Here is a 21,495-nt window from a genome sequence, read left to right as displayed (position 1 = left end):
GTTGTCTTGGGGGTCTGTAAATTACGCCAAGATACAAGCATTTGTCCTTCCCTCTGGCCAAATTAACCCAAAGGGATTCTCCAGTGTATTGGACATCTGAGATTCTTGTGACCTTAATGTCATCTTTAGTATATAATGCTACACCTCCTCCCAATCTGCCTTCTCTGTCCCGGCGAAGCAAGTTGTAACCCGGTATGACCATGTCCCACCCACGGGAGTCTGTGAGCCAGGTCTCAGATATCGCCACCACATCCAGGTCGGCATTCCTCATTTAGAAACATAGAAACATAGAAATAGACGGCAGATAAGGGCCACGGCCCATCAAGTCTGCCCACTCCAATGACCCTCCCTATCTATCTTTGCGGATAGATCCCACATGTTTGTCCCATTTGGCCTTAAAATCTGGCATGCTTCTGGCCTCAATAACCTGAAGTGGAAGACTATTCCAGCGATCAACCACCCTTTCTGTGAAGAAGAACTTCCTAATGTCACCGTGCAGTTTCCCGCCCCTGATTTTCCACTGATGTCCCCTTGTTGCCGCGGGACCCTTGAAAAAGAAGATATCCTCTTCTACTTCGATGCGACCCGTGAGGTACTTGAATGTCTCGATCATATCTCCCCTCTCTCTACGTTCCTCGAGTGAGTAGAGCTGCAACTTCCCTAACCGCTCCTCGTACGGGAGCTCCTTGAGTCCCGAGACCATCCTGGTGGCCATTCTCTGGACCGATTCCAGTCTCAGTACATCCTTGCGGTAATGTGGCTTCCAAAATTGTACACAGTACTCCAGGTGCGGTCTCACCATGGATCTATACAGTGGCATAATAACTTCCGGTTTACGGCTGACGAAACTCCTGCGTATGCAACCTATGATTTGCCTTGCTTTGGATGAAGCTTGCTCAACTTGATTTGCAGACTTCATGTCTTCCCTGACAATCACTCCTAAGTCTCTTTCTGCTTCAGTTTTTGTCAAGATCTCGCCATTTAGGGTGTAAAGTTTGCGTGGATTTCGGCTTCCCAGGTGCATGACTTTGCATTTTTTGGCATTGAAACTGAGTTGCCAGGACCTAGACCAGTGCTCCAGTAGAAGTAGGTCATGCATCATGTCATCTGCCATTGAATTATTGTCTGTTGTGCTCTTGTTCACTACATTGCTTAGCTTGGCATCATCGGCGAATAAAGTTATTCTTCCTCGGAGCCCTTCTGTCAAGTCTCCTATGTAGATGTTGAACAAGATCGGGCCCAGGACGGAGTCCTGTGGCACTCCACTTATCACCTCTGACATTTCGGAGGGGGTGCCATTCACCACTACCCTCTGAAGCCTACCTCCAAGCCAGTTCCCAACCCAATTTGTCAATGTGTCGCCCAAACCTAAAGAACTCATCTTGCTTAGCAACCTGCGGTGTGGTACGCTATCAAATGCTTTGCTGAAATCTAGGTAGACAATGTCCAGGGAATCACCAGCATCCAGCTTCCTCGTCACCCAGTCAAAGAAGCTGATCAGGTTGGATTGGCAGGATCTCCCCTTAGTAAATCCATGCTGGCGGGGATCCCTTAGTTTCTCCTCGTCCGTGATTCTATCCAATTGGTGTTTGATTAGGGTTTCCATTAGTTTGCTCACTATCGATGTGAGACTCACTGGTCTGTAATTTGCCATCTCCATCTTGGAGCCTTTCTTGTGGAGTGGGATGACGTTAGCTGTCTTCCAGTCCATCGGGACGTTACCTGTACTAAGGGAGAGATTGAAGAGCGCGGATAGCGGTTCCGCTAGGACATCACCCAACTCCCTGAGCACCCTAGGGTGTAGGTTGTCAGGCCCCATTGCCTTGTTGACCTTGATTTTTGACAGCTCGCAATAGACGCTGCTGGGTGTAAACTTGAAATTACTAAACGGGTCAACTGATTTAACCCTTGTCTGTGGCTGAGGGCCGATTCCCGGCGCCTCGCGGGTGAAGACTGAGCAGAAGTATTTATTTAACAGTTGGGCTTTTTCCGAGTCCGTTTCTACATAGTCTCCGTCTGGTTTTCTTAGAGGTACTATCCCTCCCGAGTTCTTATTTCTGTCACTGATATACCTGAAGAAAGATTTATCTCCTTTCTGGATGTTCTTTGCTAGAGACTCCTCCATGCGGAATTTGGCCTCCCTAACTGCTGCTTTGACGGCCCTTGACTTGGCCAGATATTTTACTCTAGAGTCCTGTGTCCCTGATTGTTTGTAGGAGATGAATGCTTTTTTCTTCTCTTTGATGATGTCCGAGATCTCCGTAGAGAACCACTGTGGCTTGTTGTTCCTACTCCGTTTGCTTACTGATTTAACATAGCGGTTTGTTGCTTCCTGTATGGTGGCTTTCAGAGTTGACCACATTTCTTCCACGCTGTCGGTGTCTGCTTGGCTTTGTAGCGCCTGGTGAACGAAGTCTCCCATGTCTTGGAATTTTGTGTCTTTGAATTTGAGAACCTTGGTCATTGATGTAGATTTCGTGAAACCTTTCCTGAGATTGAACCATATCATATTGTGGTCACTGGAGGCCAAAGTTTCACCCACCGAGACCTCTGTGATACTTTCCCCATTGGTAAGTACTAGGTCCAGTATTGCCTGATCCCTTGTTGGTTCAGATACCAGTTGCCTGAGTCTTGCTCCATTCAAAGAGTTTAATAGCTTCCTGCTGTTGCCGGAAGGAGAGGAAAGTGTGACCCAATCCACATCAGGCATGTTGAAGTCACCTACCAATACTGTGTCACCTCGTAAGGTGATATTCTCTATATCTCCGATTAATTCCTTATCTAGGTCATCTTGATGTCTTGGGGGTCTGTATACTACGCCAAGATACAGGCATTTGTCCTTCCCTCTGGCCAGTATTCAGCCATTGTTTTCTGCTGATTAGGTGGAGAAGGGAGGGGTTCTGTTTTACTTCTAAGGTTAATTGCATTATCTTTGGGACATTGCTGAAACAAGGCTGCCCTGTGAACTTCTAAAAGCTAAGTTACCATTTCATATTCTGCTCTTTTCACTGGTTTTCAGCATTATATCTGCTTAATTTCTCTTCTCCTCCCTGTTTCTTACTAAAAAAAAAATATAAAAAAGCACAAAAAATCCTTCTCTTTCCTCTGTTAAATCTTATTTCTTCTTCCTGCAGTTTTGTTTAAAATACTGTGTTTTAGGTGGTATAGAGCCTATATTTCTGGTGTCTGTGGCTCAGGGGGACTAAAGTAGGGAAAATCCTGTTATAAATCCTGTGTTTTAGGGTAGCACTGATAGAACCTGCGTTTTTGTTTAAAATACTGTGTTTTAGGTGGTATAGAGCCTATATTTCTGTCTTACCAGTATTCAGCCATTGTTTTCTGCTGATTAGGTGGAGAAGGGAGGGGTTCTGTTTTACTTCTAAGGTTAATTGCATTATCTTTGGGACATTGCTGAAACAAGGCTGCCCTGTGAACTTCTAAAAGCTAAGTTACCATTTCATATTCTGCTCTTTTCACTGGTTTTCAGCATTATATCTGCTTAATTTCTCTTCTCCTCCCTGTTTCTTACTAAAAAAAAAAATATAAAAAAGCACAAAAAATCCTTCTCTTTCCTCTGCTAAATCTTATTTCTTCTTCCTGCAGTTTTGTTTAAAATACTGTGTTTTAGGTGGTATAGAGCCTATATTTCTGGTGTCTGTGGCTCAGGGGGACTAAAGTAGGGAAAATCCTGTTATAAATCCTGTGTTTTAGGGTAGCACTGATAGAACCTGCGTTTTTGTTTAAAATACTGTGTTTTAGGTGGTATAGAGCCTATATTTCTGTCTTACCAGTATTCAGCCATTGTTTTCTGCTGATTAGGTGGAGAAGGGAGGGGTTCTGTTTTACTTCTAAGGTTAATTGCATTATCTTTGGGACATTGCTGAAACAAGGCTGCCCTGTGAACTTCTAAAAGCTAAGTTACCATTTCATATTCTGCTCTTTTCACTGGTTTTCAGCATTATATCTGCTTAATTTCTCTTCTCCTCCCTGTTTCTTACTAAAAAAAAAATATAAAAAAGCACAAAAAAATCCTTCTCTTTCCTCTGTTAAATCTTATTTCTTCTTCCTGCAGTTTTGTTTAAAATACTGTGTTTTAGGTGGTATAGAGCCTATATTTCTGCCTTACTAGTAGTCTTACTTATAGTCCCACCAACCCCAGGGACCACTATTCATATATAGAGACCCATATAATCAGGACTTCACAACCAATCAAGATGACCTTTATTCTATGCAATCACTGTGGTGCTTTAATTCCAAGACATACTATTTGGAGGCTTAAGGCTTGCCCCATCTGTCTTCAATTTGCCAGTATTAAGGAGGAGCTCTGCAAACTTAAACAGGAATTGAATACAATTAAAGCAGCTTCCATCACTCCACAAAATCATACCAACTTACCACCTCTACCTCAAAGAATAAAACAGCCCAGGAATAAATGGGTCACAGTAGGCTCAGGAAGACTGCGACATGTAACACAGAAACATCCACCTTCACTAATATTACCTCTACAGAATTCCTTCGCTCCACTAGTGCACTGCGATACTCAGGAAAACAGAAGGGAGGTGGGACTGGAACCAATGAAGGAAACTCAAGAGAACAAGAGCACCCTAAGTACAAATAAAAAAGCCAAAAACAGAAAACTATTACTGTTGGGGGATTCCATCATCAGAGGCATTAACCTTGGAACACAGGGCGAGGAGTCCAAAATAGTGAAATGTCTTCCAGGATCCTCAGCTACCAGGAGTTCCAGGCAAATACTGACTATAGTTAAGGAAGAAACTAAGGATTTTAACACTGATGTTGTTATCCATCTGGGAACAAATGACCTGGCCAACAACTCCACACTTGCAGCACAGAAAGCTTTTCGGGAGCTTGGTGAGGGCGTGAAACCTTTTGTAAAGACTTTAGCTTTTTCTGAAATACTGCCTGCATATGGAAAAGGAGAGCAAAGAGTGAAAAACACAGAGGACTTTAATAGATGGCTCAGAGCCTGGTGTCATCAAGAAGGCTTCAGGTACATAGGAGGATGGGGAAATACATGGAAGGACAAGAAGCTATATTGCACTGATGGGCTACATATTACTACAGCAGGAAAAAGAAACCTTGCAGAGAAATTTAGACAATATTTTTCCAGGCATTTAAACTAGAAGGTGGGGGTGGTGTATGTACGAAGGACAATTATAAAGACCACCCCCGGCAAAAGAAAAGATGTGATAGTAGTAAAGGCTGCAACATAAGCAATATCAGCAACTCATTTCTTAGTATTGCAACGGAAAGTGAAACGACACAAAAATCCATACGAAAAAGAAGATTATCGCTGAAAAATAGCTGGAAAGCGATGACCACAAATGCTCGCAGTCTAAGCAACAAAGTTCATGATCTGCAAGCTCTGATGTTAGAGGCAGATCTAGATATTGTTGCTATCACAGAGACATGGTTCAGTGAATCACATGGATGGGATGCAAACATACCGGGATATAATCTTTTTAGGAAGGACAGAGATGGTCATAAAGGTGGAGGAGTAGCTCTCTATGTAAAGATCAATATCCAAGCGACCGAAATGCAAGGGACCTGGGGAGAGGAAGAAGCGATATGGATTGCTCTGAAAAGAGAAGATGGAACTTCTATCTACGTGGGTGTAGTCTACAGACCTCCGACTCAATCGCAGCAAATTGATAAGGATCTGATTGTGGATATCCAAAAGTTTGGAAGGAAAGAGGAGGTTCTGCTGTTGGGAGATTTCAACCTGCCGGATGCGGACTGGAATGTTCCGTCTGCGGAATCGGAAAGAAGTAGGGAGATTGTGGATGCCTTTCAAGAGGCTCTGCTCAGACAAATGGTGACGGAACCCACAAGGGAAAAAGCGATATTGGATCTGGTCCTCACAAATGGAGAGAGTATCTCTAATGTTCGAGTGGGTGCTCACCTGGGTAGTAGCGATCATCAAACGGTTTGGTTTGATATAACGGCTAAAGTGGAGAGCGGCCGCACGATACTTAAAGTCCTAGATTTCAAACGTACGGACTTTAATGCAATGGGAAAGTACCTGAAGAAAGAGCTGTTAGGATGGGAGGACATAAGAGAAGTGGAAAGACAGTGGTCTAAGCTGAAAGGAGCGATAAAAATGGCTACGGACCTTTATGTGAAGAAAATCAATAAAAACAAAAGAAAAAGGAAGCCGATATGGTTCTCCAACCTAGTGGCTGAGAAAATAAAGGCGAAAGAGTTGGCGTTCATGAAATATAAAAAAACCCAAGAAGAGGAGAGCAGAAAGGACTACAGGGTGAAACTGAAAGAAGCCAAGAGAGAGATACGTTTGGCGAAGGCACAGGCGGAAGAACAAATGGCTAAAAATGTAAAAAAGGGAGATAAAAATTTTTTCAGATATATTAGTGAAAGGAGGAAGATAAAAAATGGAATTGCTAGGCTAAAAGATGCTGGGAACAAATATGTGGAGAGTGATGAGGAGAAAGCAAATGTGCTAAACAAATACTTCTGTTCTGTGTTCACAGAAGAAAATCCTGGAGAAGGACCGAGATTGTCCGGCAAAGTTACACGAGAAAATGGAGTAGATTCTGCGCCGTTCACGGAGGAGGGTGTTTATGAGCAACTTGAAAAACTGAAGGTGGACAAAGCGATGGGACCAGACGGGATCCATCCCAGGATACTAAGGGAACTCAGAGAGGTTCTGGCGAGTCCTATTAAAGACTTGTTCAACAAATCTCTGGAGACGGGAGTGATTCCTGGGGATTGGAGGAGAGCGGATGTGGTCCCTATTCATAAAAGTGGTCACAGGGATGAAGCAGGAAACTACAGGCCGGTGAGCCTCACTTCAGTTGTTGGAAAAATAATGGAAGTGTTGCTGAAAGAAAGGATAGTGTATTTCCTTGAATCTAATGGGTTAAAGGATCCGAGGCAACATGGCTTTACAAAAGGTAAATCGTGCCAAACGAACCTGATTGAATTTTTTGATTGGGTGACCAGAGAGCTGGATCGAGGACATATGCTAGATGTAATTTATTTGGATTTCAGCAAAGCCTTTGATACAGTTCCTCATAGGAGGCTGTTGAACAAACTTGAAGGGCTAAAGTTAGGACCCAAAGTGGTGAACTGGGTCAGAAACTGGCTGTCGGACAGACGCCAGAGGGTGGTGGTTAATGGAAGTCGCTCGAAGGAAGGAAAGGTGACTAGTGGAGTCCCTCAGGGTTCGGTGCTGGGGCCAATCCTGTTCAATATGTATGTAAGTGACATTGCTGAAGGGTTAGAAGGAAAAGTGTGCCTTTTTGCAGATGATACCAAGATTTGTAACAGAGTAGACACCGAAGAGGGAGTGGAAAATATGAAAAAGGATCTGCAAAAGTTAGAGGAATGGTCTAATGCCTGGCAACTAAAATTCAATGCAAAGAAATGCAGAGTAATGCATTTGGGGATTAATAATAGGAAGGAACCGTATATGCTGGGAGGAGAGAAGCTGATATGCACGGATGGGGAGAGGGACCTCGGGGTGATAGTGTCCGAAGATCTAAAGGCGAAAAAACAGTGTGACAAGGCAGTGGCTGCTGCCAGAAGGATTCTGGACTGTATAAAGAGAGGCGTAGTCAGTAGAAGAAAGAAGGTGTTGATGCCCCTGTACAGGTCATTGGTGAGGCCCCACTTGGAGTATTGTGTTCAGTTTTGGAGACCGTATCTGGCGAAAGACGTAAGAAGACTTGAGGCGGTCCAGAGGAGGGCGACGAAAATGATAGGAGGCTTGCACCAGAAGACATATGAGGAGAGACTGGAAGCCCTGAATATGTATACCCTAGAGGAAAGGAGAGACAGGGGAGATATGATTCAGACGTTCAAATACTTAAAGGGTATTAACGTAGAACAAAATCTTTTCCAGAGAAAGGAAAATGGTAAAACCAGAGGACATAATTTGAGGTTGAGGGGTGGTAGATTCAGGGGCAATGTTAGGAAATTCTACTTTACGGAGAGGGTGGTGGATGCCTGGAATGCGCTCCCGGTAGAGGTGGTGGAGAGTAAAACTGTGACTGAGTTCAAAGAAGCGTGGGATGAACACAGAAGATTTAGAATCAGAAAATAATATTAAAGATTGAACTAGGCCAGTTACTGGGCAGACTTGTACGGTCTGTGTCTGTGTATGGCCGTTTGGAGGAGGATGGGCAGGGGAGGGCTTCAATGGCTGGGAGGGTGTAGATGGGCTGGAGTAAGTCTTAACAGAGATTTCGGCAGTTGGAACCCAAGCACAGTACCGGGTAAAGCTTTGGATTCTCGCCCAGAAATAGCTAAGAAGAAAAAAAAAAAAAAAAAAAAAAAAAAAAATTTTAAATTGAATCAGGTTGGGCAGACTGGATGGACCATTCGGGTCTTTATCTGCCGTCATCTACTATGTTACTATGTTAATTTACCCAAAGGGATTCCCCAGTGTACTGTACATCCGTGATTCTGGTGACCTTAATGTCATCTTTAGTATATAATGCTACACCTCCTCCCATTTTACCCTCCCTGTCCCGGCGAAGCAAGTTGTAACCTGGTATGACCATGTCCCACCCGTGGGAGTCTGTGAGCCAGGTCTCAGATATCGCCACTACATCCAGGTCAGCATTCCTCAATTCTGTTTCTAAGTCTAGGATCTTATTTCCCAGACTGTGGGCGTTGACGTACATAGCCCTCCACGTTGTGTATTTGTTGTATCTCAGTGGGGACGATCCCTCTTTATCAACTAGGACCCCATTAGCATTATTCGCATGTCTCTTACACTCCCTAACATTATTTGCCTGTCTCTTACACTTCATAGACCCAGAGCTAAAGCTTGAACCTGTCTCGGACTCCCCATGACTATAGTGTGCTCCTATCTCAGACTCGGTAATGTGTGTACTCTGTAGGGCTATTCCCGTTTGGGCTACTCGAGCTCCTTTAGTGCGATTTGCAACGTGTGCACTCTCTCTGGACCCAGAATTATAATGTGTACCCCGTCTAGACCCAGAATTGCTATGTATCCTCCCCCTAGACCCAAAATTGTAATGTGTCCCAGAAATATAGTATTTACTTAGCTCAGTCTCAAAAGAGTATTGGTAGCTTAGCTCGTCATGTGGGTTGTTTGTGCCCGTACCCTCCCCCAACTTACCTAGTTTAAAGCCCTGTGTAGTAGGTGGGCTAGACGGTGTCCAAGGACGTTCTTCCCCCTCCTGGTCAGGTGTAACCCGTCTGGTCCCAGAAGTCCTTGCAGTGCCTCTCTGTGGTGCAGGAACCCAAAGTTCATCTCCTTGCACCATCCCTGCAGCCAGTCGTTCGCCCTCCGGACTCGATCCTCCCTGGCACTGCCCTTGCCCCTCACTGGGAGGATCGAGGAGAAGACCACCTGCGCATCCATCCTCCTCAGCTTCTCTCCCAGGGCTCTGAAGTCCTCAGGTATGCTCCCCGGGGTGCACCTGGCAGTGTCGTTGGTTCCGACGTGGATGAGGATCATAGGGAAGTGATCCTGAGGTTTGATGAGTCTGTCCAGGTTATCGGTTACATCCCGGATCCTGGCCCCCGGCAAACAGCAGACCTCTCTTGATTGCAGATCGGGTCTACAAATTGGTCCCTCGGTGCCCCTTAGCAGCGAATCCCCGATGACCACAACTCTGCGCTTTCTAGGATCTTGTTTCCCAAACTGTGTGCGTTGACGTACATAGCCCTCCATGTTGTATTTTTGTTACATATCAGTGGGGATATACCTGCTTGAGCTACCTGAACACCCACAGCATAATTTGCGTTATATATGTTCCCCCCAGACCCAGCAATCTTTGCGTTGTATATGTTCCCCCTGGAACCAGAACTACAATGTGTATTCCCCACAGACCCAGATCTACAATGTGTATTCCCCAAAGACTCAGAATTACAATGTGTACTCCCCCTAGACCTGGAATTACAATGTGGCCCATACTTATGATGTGAACCTACCCCCGACTCAAAGGTGTGTGTACTCGCCCCTGACCCAGACTTTCGGTGACTACTTACCACATCCTCAAAACAGTATTTGCAGTTTAGTTCGTTAGGTATGTTGTTTGTGTCTGTACCCTCCCCCGACTTACCTAGTTTAAAGCCCTGTGAAGTAGGCGGGCTAGACGGTGTCCAAGGACATTCTTCCCTCTTCTGGTCAGGGCTCCTTTTACGAAGCCCGTTAGCGGCTTTATTGCACGCACCTTTTTAGCGCGTGCTAACCCCCGCGCTAAACGAAAAACTATCACCTGCTCAAGAGGAGGTGGTAGTGGCTAGTGCGGCCAGCAAATTAGCGCACGCTATTACGCGTGTTAAACCGCTAACACGGCTTCGTAAAAGGAGCCCTTAACTATTTTGTACGACAAAATTTTTTAAAATCCAATATTCAGGTGATATGAATCTCAAGCACCAGGGTGCCATTTCTAACTACTGAAGCCACTGGGATTAAATAATTTTGTATTCGACTTACATAAATAGTATAGATAACAAAGAAAAGAAGCTACATTTAAATTAAACTTGTCAAACACATGATTTGGGATCAACTTTATTAAACCATCTACTAAACTAGGCTGATCCATTTTTTAAGGAAATTTAATATAACTTAAAAATGTATATTTTATCCACACCTACAAAATATCTAGGCAGCATTTCTCACACAATACAATAATAACAAATATTTAAGGCAATTAAAATAAAAGGTCAATATAGATAAAACGAAATACAGTTTTACAACAAATTACTAAATCAATAAATATAAACGATTAATGCAATAAAGCCTAACCAGAACAAACCTAATAATAATCAAATTCAACAAAACAACAAAAATCTAGAACCTAAGCAAATAAGAGGGTTTTTTTTTTTCTAGATACCAAGGTTTTAGCAATTTCAGATGAAAGAAGGCTTGAATGCATGGAAGTAGTTTCAAAACGGAAAAAAACTCCCCTGTGGGATAACAGGAAGTGCCAATGAATAGTCCTGTTGTTCACTCATCACTGAACTGCAAACATTCAGCTGGCAAGCTCAAATGAGTTAGGAATTCTATGTATTTGCCAGCGAAACGCGTTATTCAAAATTTCCATAAGCAGTACATGTATTTCAGCTTCTTGACTTCAGGGTAACTTTAGGTTAAACTCCGTATTAGAATCTATAGATATCTAAATCTTCCACTTATAGGCTGATGGCTGAAAAAAAAAAAAAAAAAAGACGACTCCACCCAATAAAAGATGTTATTCCAGTATTGTGGGTGTTGTCAACTATGTTTAATGAAGGAACTGTAAACAAAGGCCCCATGACAAACAATTTGTAGATATATCAGGGTTAATTTATATCTATGCACTCTAAATATTCATTCAAATAATTCACTGAAAAATTTGAAGGTATGGAATCTCTAAATTCTTTCAATGCATGTGTACATAATACCACAAACTCAATGTGATACAAGATCTAACACTGTAAATTAGATGATTAACAGGTTTTGGGATCATTGTTTTTGGGATCTCATCGGGGGTTACTCAAAAATATTTTTTTATAAAAATGACTTGTAGTCATTGTTATTGTATTTACATTCTAAGTTTTTGATATTGCTTCGGACATAAATGTGGCAGTGTTACAGTGCAGTGTACACTGCATGCTTGTCGATTTTGTTTATAGTTTCAGAGAAATAACTGGGATCTATGTTACTGCAAATGGAATGAAACTGGGCAAAGAGGTGATCTATGTTACTGCAAATGGAATGAAACTGGGCAAAGAGGATGGGCTTAAAAGGTATTAAACAGCAGCATGATAATAAAAGATCAAGCAAATGATTTGCACTCCAAATAAAACAATTCCACTTAAGTAAACTTATATACTTTTAAAAGACAAGTAAAAAAAATGCACATGCTATGCTGTATTGATGCTTGCAAGATGATTCCATCAGCTTCTGCTAAGGGTTACTTAAGGGGTCCACCAGGTCTAATGCAGAGCTGGAGGAATGAGGTCAAGGACTGCTTGGCACCCAGTCTTGAAGTAGAAGGTAGAAAAAAAGTAGAGAGAAGCTTGACCCATGGTGCCCTTCATGTCTGGTCTTGCCTTTTCTACTCCTTTATACCTCCCTGATTCTATGACCGAAATTGGATGTCAGGTCATGAGGTTTAAAGAGAACAATGGAAAACACTGCAGCTCAAACACTGATGAAAATAATTTATTTTTCTTACAAAAAGTATTTTATTACCTTTTTAGCACTTTCAGGGCCTGCTTCATCAAAACGAAACCGAACAATACGGAAATCCTTGCAATAAATTATTAATTCTGTTGGATTAAACTTAAGTTTCTGGTTGGGAAAAAGTATCTTCTGCTTTCTCTTTGTGTCATTTACTGCATACAAATCAAAAGAGATGATTAAGTAAAAAAGAAGACTAGCCTTGCATAAATGTTAGAAACACAAAATGCATACAATTAAATTAATGAATGTTGCATGTGTATCAAAAAGCAATAATTTAATTGGTCAGAGGCCTCCTATAGTAAGGTACTAAAATGTGCTAAACTTCTTGTTAAGACATTCATACATGACAAATTACTAATACAAAAATTTCACTTACACAGCTCAACTTACAAATAAGTTATGCAAAATTTAACTCAATTATATGAGCAAACTTAAAAGGCTGTGTAAAAAAACCAGGTTACCAGTTATTATCTGTGTGTGTGACAAAAACATAGATGCAATTCTGGCCCCTACTCTTATGTATGAATACATTGGGGCAGCTTATACACACCTATTCAAACATGCATCACATTGCTGTACTCATTATGGATCAACAAGGAACCCTCTCCACTTTCCAGTCTGGCTTCCAAGCATGCTATAGCTTAGAGACAGACCTAATGGACATCATCGACAACTGTTGGTCCATGTTTGATAAGGGAAATGATGACCTACTGGTACTGCTGGACATCCGACCATGTGCCCAAGGCCCCGCCCCCAGGAGGGACCTAAGGCTCCCGGGCCTATTCTGATTGGCCTAGGCGCCTTAGGCCCCACCAGTAGGCGGAGCTTTGGGACAGATGGGCCAATCCGGCCTCATTCCGTCGTTGGCTGTCTGCCGGACAGGCGGGTTTGGCTTCCGTCTGTCTGGCCAACTACACAAAGGTACGGGGAAGGGGGGTGGGGGTGTCGTGGGGGTCGGCCAGGGGGGTCGCGGGTCGGCTGGGGGGGGCGGTCGGAGGTTCTTGGGGGGGTGGTTGTTGGGGGGAGGAGGGGTTTGCGTCGAGGGCAGGAGGGCCTGGGATCCCTCCTGCCCGTAATGTAGTGCGGGGTGGGGGTAGCCGTGGCCAGGAGGACTTGGCCTCCCTCCTGGCCCGATATTGTCGGGGAGTTGGGGAGTCGGCGGGGCAAGAGGGCTTGGGCTCCCTTTTGCCCCGATCGTGTCGGGGAGTCGGGGGGGCAAGAGGGCTTGAGCTCCCTCTTGCACCGATCGCGTCGGGGGTGCCGCGGTTGGCTGGGGCAAGAGGGCTTGAGCTCCCTCTTACCCCGATCGTGTCGGGGAGTCGGGACCGCCAAGAGGAAGCAGCAGGACACCGGTAGGAGCTTCTACATGATGGGGGGGTCAGGAGGCTGTGGGGGTGCGAGCGGTCCTTCAGGTTGGGGGTGCGGGTGGGAGTACGTGCGAGCGGTCCTTCGGGGTGGGGGTGCGGGTGCGTGCGAGCGGTCCTTCGGGGTGGGGGTGCGATCGGTCCTGCGGCGGGGGGGAGTGAATCGGATGTCGGGGGGGCATCAGGCTTTCAGGGTGGGGACAGGACTTCAAGGGGGAGAGGAGAGTCGGGGCGGGCGAAAGGAGAGTCGGGCGGCGACGGGAGAGTCAGGCAGCATGCGCGGTATACGGGTGTGCGCGGTATCTAAACATTTCTGTACATAAATTTGTGTTTTTCGCGCGCTATACCCGTGTGCACGTTTTATACGGGTGCGCGTTATCTACGTGAAAATACGGTAGATCATGGAATGACACTCAAATTTAATTTTCACCTTCATGTAAATTCATTTAGCAACTCAAGTACAGCTGTGCTCATTTGCAATAAGATAACTAACAATATTAAAGATTTCTTTCACTCAGTATTTTAGATGAGATTCCTTATAAGGTTCTGGATAATAAAGGACTGGACTTTTCAAAAGGCTTTTCCCCCAAAGACTGCACATAAGAGAAAACCAGGTGGGGTGGAGGGAGGGGGAAGCACATACCCATGTTAATTCAAAACAACTGTTTGAAAAATAGTTTTAAAAAATGCTTTCAAAAAACATCTTATAGACAGCATATATAGGTGGGACTATTTACACAGCTCATCTTTATTTATTTATAAAATGAAGTCGTACTCCAACCTTCAGAAAACAACAGCAGCAAAATACAGAACTGAAGTCTTATATCCACTGTGATAATTAAAGAACTGTTGCTAACTAGTTAACTCAGAAACAGCACAATGCTATGAAAATAATAGTCACCAAATCTTGATGTTAAGCCCAAATAAGTTCAGCACTTTCACTTAAAATTCACTCCTCAACCTTGTGCTGAATAATGTATATTTTAATATACCGGCCTCAGACCCACCACTCCACCGCCTAGCAAGAACTTCAAGCGGGAAGAATTACATGGCTCTTCATCATCGGCCCCAGCGTTTGATCAAATGTATTTTCAATAAAGCACAGTTACTTACCGTAACAGGTGCTATCCAGGGACAGCAGGCATATATTCTCACATGTGGGTGACGTCATCCACGGAGCCCCAGCGCGGACAGCTTTTCAAGCAAACTTGATTGAAGTTTCAAGTTTGCTACACTGCACCACGCATGTGCATGCCTTCTTGCCCACTAGAGGGCGCATCCCCACCTCGTGGTCCTCAGTTCCATAACCAGCAAAGAAGCCATCCCCGGGGAGGAGGGCGGGTTGTGAGAATATATGCCTGCTGTCCCTGGATAACACCTGTTACGGTAAGTAACTGTGCTTTATCCCAGGACAAGCAGGCATGATATTCTCACATGTGGGTGACCTCCAAGCCAACCAAAAAAGGGCAGGTGGGAGGATGGCAATTTAGGAAAACAGGTTACGTAACACCGACTGGCCAAACCGGCCGTCGCCTCTGGACAAAGTGTCCAGACAGTAGTGGGAGGTGAACGTATGAACCGAAGACCAAGTGGCAGCTTTACATATGTCCTCCACAGGAGTAGACCGGAGGAAAGCAACAGAAGCTGCCATAGCCCTGACCTTATGCCCCGTGACTCGACCATGGAGCGTGAGACCAGCCTGAGCGTAGCAAAAAGAAATACAAGCAGCCAACTAGTTGGACAAGGTGCGCTTGGAAACAGGATGTCCCAACCGATTAGGATCAAAGGACAAAAACAATTGAGGAACCTTCCGATGAGACTTGGTACGTTGGAGATAAAAGGCCAACGCCCTCTTACAGTCAAGCGTGTGAAGCGCCGCCTCACCAGGATGAGAGTGGGGCTTCAGGAAGAACACCGGAAGAACAATGGACTGATTGAGGTGGAAATCAGACACAACCTTAGGCAAAAATTTAGGATTGGTGCGAAGAACCACCTTGTCATGATGAAACACAGTAAAAGGTGGATCCACAACCAAAGCCTGCAGCTCACTAATCTGACGAGCGGACGTGAGCGCAAGCAAAAAGACCACCTTCCAAGTGAGAAACTTAAGATGAGATTTGTCGATAGGCTCAAAAGGAGGCCTCATCAGTTGAGCTAAGACCACATTAAGATCCCAAACTACAGGAGGAGGTTTCAGAGGAGGGTGAACATTCACAAGACCCCTCATGAAACGAATTACCAGAGGATGAAGAGAAAGAGACCGACCCTTGAGATGCCGATGGAACGCCACAATGGCACTGAGATGCACCCGAATGGAAGTCGTCTTCAGCCCAGACTTAGACAGATGCAACAAATATTCCAGCACCGAAGACACTGGAACTGAACTCGGGTCCAGATGGTTCGAGGAACACCAGGATGAAAATCTGGTCCACTTCTGGGAATAACAAAGCCTAGTCGAGACCTTGCGCGAGGCTTCCAAAATCTCCCTCACCGACTGAGAAACAGGAACCGAAGTCAAGGGGAAAGGAACCAAGCGGTCAGATGTAAAGACTGAAGATTGGGATGTAACAGCGAACCCCGACTCTGAGACAGCAGAGAGGGAAAAACAGGCAGAAGCAGAGGTTCCCTGACACTGAGTTGAAGGAGCAGGGAGAACCAGTGCTGTCTGGGCCAATGAGGCGCAATGAGAATCATAGTGGCTCTGGTCGACTTGAGATGTACCAACGTTCTCAAGATTAGAGGAAAAGGAGGGAACGCATAAAGGAACCTCCCCCCCCAGTCGAGAAGGAAGGCATCGGCCTCGAGACGGTCCCGGGAGTACATCCGAGAACAATAGAGGGGCAGTTTGTGAGTCTCCGGGGAGGCAAACAGATCCACCTGAGGAGTCCCCCAGCGGTCGAAGACCTCGTGCAGAACCCGGGAGTTCAGCGACCACTCGTGCGGCTGGAGAAGACGACTGAGTTTGTCTGCCAGACAGTTCCTCTCTCCCTGAATGTAAACCGCACGTAGGAAGATGTTCTGGGAGACCGCCCATTCCCAAAGGCACAGGGCTTCCCGGCACAGGGACCAAGAGCCCGCTCCGCCCTGTTTGTTCACATAATACATTGCCACCTGGTTGTCCGTCCGCACGAGGACTACCTGATCGTATAGCAAGTGGCAGAACGCTCGAGCCGCCAGAAAAATGGCCCGAAGCTCCAACACATTGATGTGACAAAGACGGTCCTCTGCCGACCATAGACCCTGAATCCGCAGACCGTCGAGATGAGCCCCCCACGCGTACTCCGAGGAGTCCGTGGTCAGGACCTTGCGATGCGGAGGTACGAGAAAGAGCAAACCCCCGGAAAGATTGGAAGAGTTGGTCCACCAACGGAGCGAGCGTCTCAAAGAAGGAGTCACCGTTATCGGACAAGAGACGGGGTCGCGATCCTGACGCCACTGCAAGGCCAAGGTCCACTGAGGACGCCTCAGATGCAAGCGGGCGAACGGAGTAACATGGACCGTCGATGCGATGTGGCCCAGAAGAACCATCATGCGCTGAGCCGATACTACGGGCATCAGCGAAACCTGGCGACTCAATCGAAGCAGGGCCTCCAACCGAGGGGGGGGGAGAAACGAACGAAGGCAAACCGTGTCCAGCACGGCTCCGATAAACTGAAGGGATTGAGTCGGGCACAATTGAGACTTGGGAAAGTTCACTTCGACCCCAGACGTTGAAGGAAGATGATAGTCTGTTGGATCGCTGAGATAACCCCCTCCCTGGTCGATGCCTTGATCAGCCAATCATCCAGGTAGGGAAAGACCTGTAGCCCCTGAGATCTCAGGGCTGCAGCGACTACCACCATACACTTCGTAAAGACTCAAGGGGACGAAGCCAGTCCGAAGGGGAGGACCCGATATTGAAGGTGCGACTCCCCCACCTGAAACCGTAAGAACTTGCGGAAGGCGGGATGCACCGGAACATGAGTATATGCTTCCTTCAAGTCCAGGGAGCACATCCAGTCCCCTTCCTCCAAAAGAGGGTACAAAACCGGAAGCGACAACATACGGAACTTCTCCTGGACCAGGAACTTGTTGAGCTTCCGGAGGTCCAAAATGGGCCGTAAGTCCCCGGTCTTCTTTGGGACCAAAAAGTAACGGGAGTAAAACCCCCGCCCCCACTGGTCGGGGGGTACCGGCTCCACCGCCCGAAGGCTCAACAAGGCCCTGGCTTCCGCGAGGAGTAAAGGAAGCTGGGCTCGATTGCACGGAGAAGCCCCCAGCGGATGTTCCGGCGGCGTGGCTAAGAAATTGGGCGAGTAGCCCTCGGAGACAATCTGGAGCACCCAAGCATCTGAAGTGATCCCGGTCCAGGCCGCATGAAAGGCCCGCAGCTGACCCCCGATGGGAAGGGGGTCCGGCGAGAGTGCGGAGGGGGCCTGCCCCCATCCGCACATCACGTCAAAAAGACGGCGCCGGCTTGGACGCCCCCTGCGCCTGAGGTTTTGGTTGGCCCGCTCTACCCTGTTGCGGGGGGCATCGGGGCGGAGGCCTAGAGAATGCCGGCGTGGACTTCTGCGGGTATCGCCGCGGGGGAGGTCTGAATGGCTTCTGCGGCGGGGCCCGAGGTTTAGGACGGACCAAGGAGGCGATGGAGCGCTCATGTTCCGACAGTCGTTTGGTCGCCGCCTCCAGGGACTCGCCAAATAATTCCGATCCAACACACGGTAGATTGGTCAGACGCTCCTGCAAGTTCGGGTCCATATCAACCGTACGGAGCCATGCCAGCCGGCGCATCGCCACTGCAAAGGTGGAGACCCTCGAGGCCAGTTCAAATGCGTCGTAAACTGCGTGGAACAAGTACAGACGCAATTGGGACAAGGTGGCCATGAAAGTAGCAAAACCCTCCTTATGGGAATCTGGCATGACCCCATAATAGCGGGGCAAGTCTTTCACCATGTGTCGAAGAGAGGAGGAAAAAGTAAAGGCATAATTGAGGACTCTAGTAGCCATCAATGAATTGGAATAGAGGCGGCGACCAAACTTGTCCAGGGTCCGCCCTTCCCGTCCGGGAGGGACGGCCGCCGAGACCTTGGAGGGCTGTGATTTCTTCAGCGCCGACTCGACGAACAGCGACTGGTGAGACAGTTGTGCTTTCTCGAAGCCCTTACATGGGATGGTCCGGTACTTGGACTCCATCTTAGACGGCACCGCTGTGACTGTAAGAGGGGAGTCCAAATTTCTCAGGAAGGTCTGGTGTAGGACCTTATTGAGAGGCAGACGAGGAGTTTCTCTCGGGGGAGAGGGCAAGTCCTGCTCCTCCAAAAACTCCTTCGTATACTGAGAACCTGCGAGTAAGTCCAGGTCCAAAGCACGTCCCATATCCTGCACGAATTTTGAAAAGGAAAAGGGCTTGGAAGGCGGGGAAGGAGTTCGCGAAACCCGTGCCGCCAAGAAAGAGGGGGAGGCCTCGCTGGAATAACGAGGCTCCCTACCAGACCCCGATCCCCAGGAGGCCACACCCAGTGACCTGGAGGGGGTCGGGGATCGCCTATGCCCCGAGGAGCCCTTGGGGGAAGTCCCCGGGGTATGAGGCACCGAGGCACGCCCCCTCCGTCCTGGCGAGGAGTCTCTCGAACCCCTTCCCTCGGAGGACCGAAAAAGCCTCGGATTGTCGAGGCGGAGCTCCGAGACACGCAATGTCTCACCCCCGGTCGGCGAGGAGCGACCGCGTCTCCGAGGAGAACCCCGAGAACGCTTGGGCTTCCTCGGCCGGCGCCTCGCCCGAGGCCGACCCGAGGGCGAGGAGCCCCGGGAGGACCTCGACGAAGATGAAGAGGAAGAGATCCTCCTAACCCGACGCACCTTGTCCCGAGGCCGCACGTCAGGTTGGTTGACCGAGGCCGAGGTCGAGGGCAAGGTCGGGGTCGAGGCCGGGAGGACCCCGGGGGCCAAAGCCGAGGGCACTGAGACCGAGGCCGCCGACGCCGGGGCAGCCGAGGTTGACGCCAGGGCAGCCGAGGCCGAAGCCTGCTGCAGGTGCGAGAAGGCCCTGGACAGCTCCAAGGCAATCAGCGCTCGGAGCAGGTCCTGGAAGACCAGAACCCCCATCATGGCGGGTAGGTCCGGGGCCGTCGGGTGCTCCCTGGAGGGCGACCTCGGTCTCGAGTATTCCCTCGGGGTACCCGACTTCGGCACTCGGGGTGGGGCCGAGGACGACCCACCCGCCGTCGAGGAGCCCGAGGATGGCTTCTTCGCAGATCCTGGAGTCGAGGAGGGAAGCGAAGACTTATCCTGGGCAGGCTTCGTCGAGGTAGCAGGCTTGGACGAAGTCGAAGCACGCGGCGAGGTCGAGGGACCCGAGGCCGAGGTCAAGGCCGGGGCCGACGTCGAGGCCTTCCCCGCCGCGGGGTCCACAGCGAAGAGCTCCGCCATTTGGGCACGGCGACGGCGGAGCGCTCTAGACTGAAAAGTCGAGCACCTATCACAAGTGTCCGTAGGGTGCTCAGAACCAAGGCAAATCAAGCACCACCGGTGTGGATCGGTAATCGAGAGCAACCGATCACACCGGGAGCACTTTTTAAAACCCGTCAAGGGACGGGACATGAAATAAAAAAAAGGCCGGGAACGAAAGAGGTCCCACGGCCGCGGCTACCGGGAGCCCCCGGAGCCGAACGAAAGAAATTTTTTTTTTTTTTTAACGAAAAACAACCGACAACTAATAAAAACAACAAAATAAGCACAGCGACCGAGCGAATACACTCCGCCGCGGTGTCAGAAGGCAAATTGCTAAGAGCACGATTTCCACAGGGCTTCTGGCTCCGCGGAAAAAACTGAACTGAGGACCACGAGGTGGGGATGCGCCCTCTAGTGGGCAAGAAGGCATGCACATGTGTGGTGCAGTGTAGCAAACTTGAAACTTCAATCAAGTTTGCTTGAAAAGCTGTCCGCGCTGGGGCTCCGTAGATGACGTCACCCACATGTGAGAATATCATGCCTGCTTGTCCTGGGATAAATTAATTTAAGATTCATCCAATAAATAAATATCCTTCACTGAAACTTTAAATAGACTTTAACTTCAACTTATCATAGTTGGTTTTTTACTTATCTTATGCGTGACCCGGGAGAGACCCAACATGTTTCGCAAGTGCGCTTTATCAAGGGTCCCCCATGGCCGCTACTGCCATCCGACTTTTTAAGATGATGAAGAGCCATGCAATTCTTCCCGCTTGAAGTTCTTGCTAGGCGGTGGAGTAGCGGGTCTGAGGCCAGTATATTAAAATATACATTATTCAGCACAAGATTGAGGAATGAAAATAATAGTGACACTATTTGGCAAGATAAACCAAATTTAAGGATAGATAACATAAATCTTTATTTATATACCGCAAAAGCCTTTCGGTTCTAGGCAGTTTACAAAAGAGGCAAGGTTGAGTAGGGTCAGCGATAACTGGCCAATAACTGGAGAATTCACAATGTGGTAATAAACAGATCTTTACAAAGAGGAAGGCTTATTAGGAGGTAAAGGATGACCATTGTCCGTGAGCTGTAACATGGAACTGAACTAGTCTTAAAGAGACTAATTTTTAACAGCATGTTCATTTAATCTTCAGATTTAAAGAACCACCTTTGCACATACCTACAACAATTTGTCCAATACAGGTAAGTGGAACATCATGCTCACCCAGGAGACGGTTTCTGTAATGGAACGTCTGGAAAAGAAAAAGTGGAAGATTAGGTTCTTACCTTTGATAATTCTTTCTGCAAGTCCCTTATGGAATCAATACTAAAGGTATTTCACCTCAGCTTGCAAACCAGGTCTTGCAGAAATCCACACACTTTTTTCTCCATTGCTCCTTCCACTTGGCTAAGGAATAGAGTGCCCCCTGCAGTGACGTCCAAAGCCACTGATTATCTCTAGAACAAAACACATAAAAGGGGGCACCAAGAATCTACTCGCTATATAAC

General features: G+C 47.3%; 1 protein-coding gene across 2 annotated transcripts in view; it reads right to left on the bottom strand.

Moving 5' to 3' along the window:
• Positions 1-21,495, bottom strand: part of MTMR10 (myotubularin related protein 10) — a 136,850-nt gene that overhangs the window by 96,149 nt on the left and 19,206 nt on the right. For both annotated transcript variants that reach the window (XM_033919527.1, XM_033919528.1), the window contains exons 4-5: positions 21,167-21,239; positions 12,197-12,339 (exon numbers count right to left, since the gene is read on the bottom strand). In XM_033919527.1, the coding sequence (XP_033775418.1) occupies positions 12,197-12,339; positions 21,167-21,239 (216 nt within the window). The remainder of the gene's footprint in view (positions 1-12,196; positions 12,340-21,166; positions 21,240-21,495) is intronic.

Source organism: Geotrypetes seraphini, chromosome 14, assembly GCF_902459505.1.
Source record: "Geotrypetes seraphini chromosome 14, aGeoSer1.1, whole genome shotgun sequence".
Lineage (NCBI taxonomy): Eukaryota > Metazoa > Chordata > Amphibia > Gymnophiona > Dermophiidae > Geotrypetes > Geotrypetes seraphini.
Note: the sequence above shows the minus strand (reverse complement) of the source record. Positions and strands in the feature narration are given on the sequence as shown.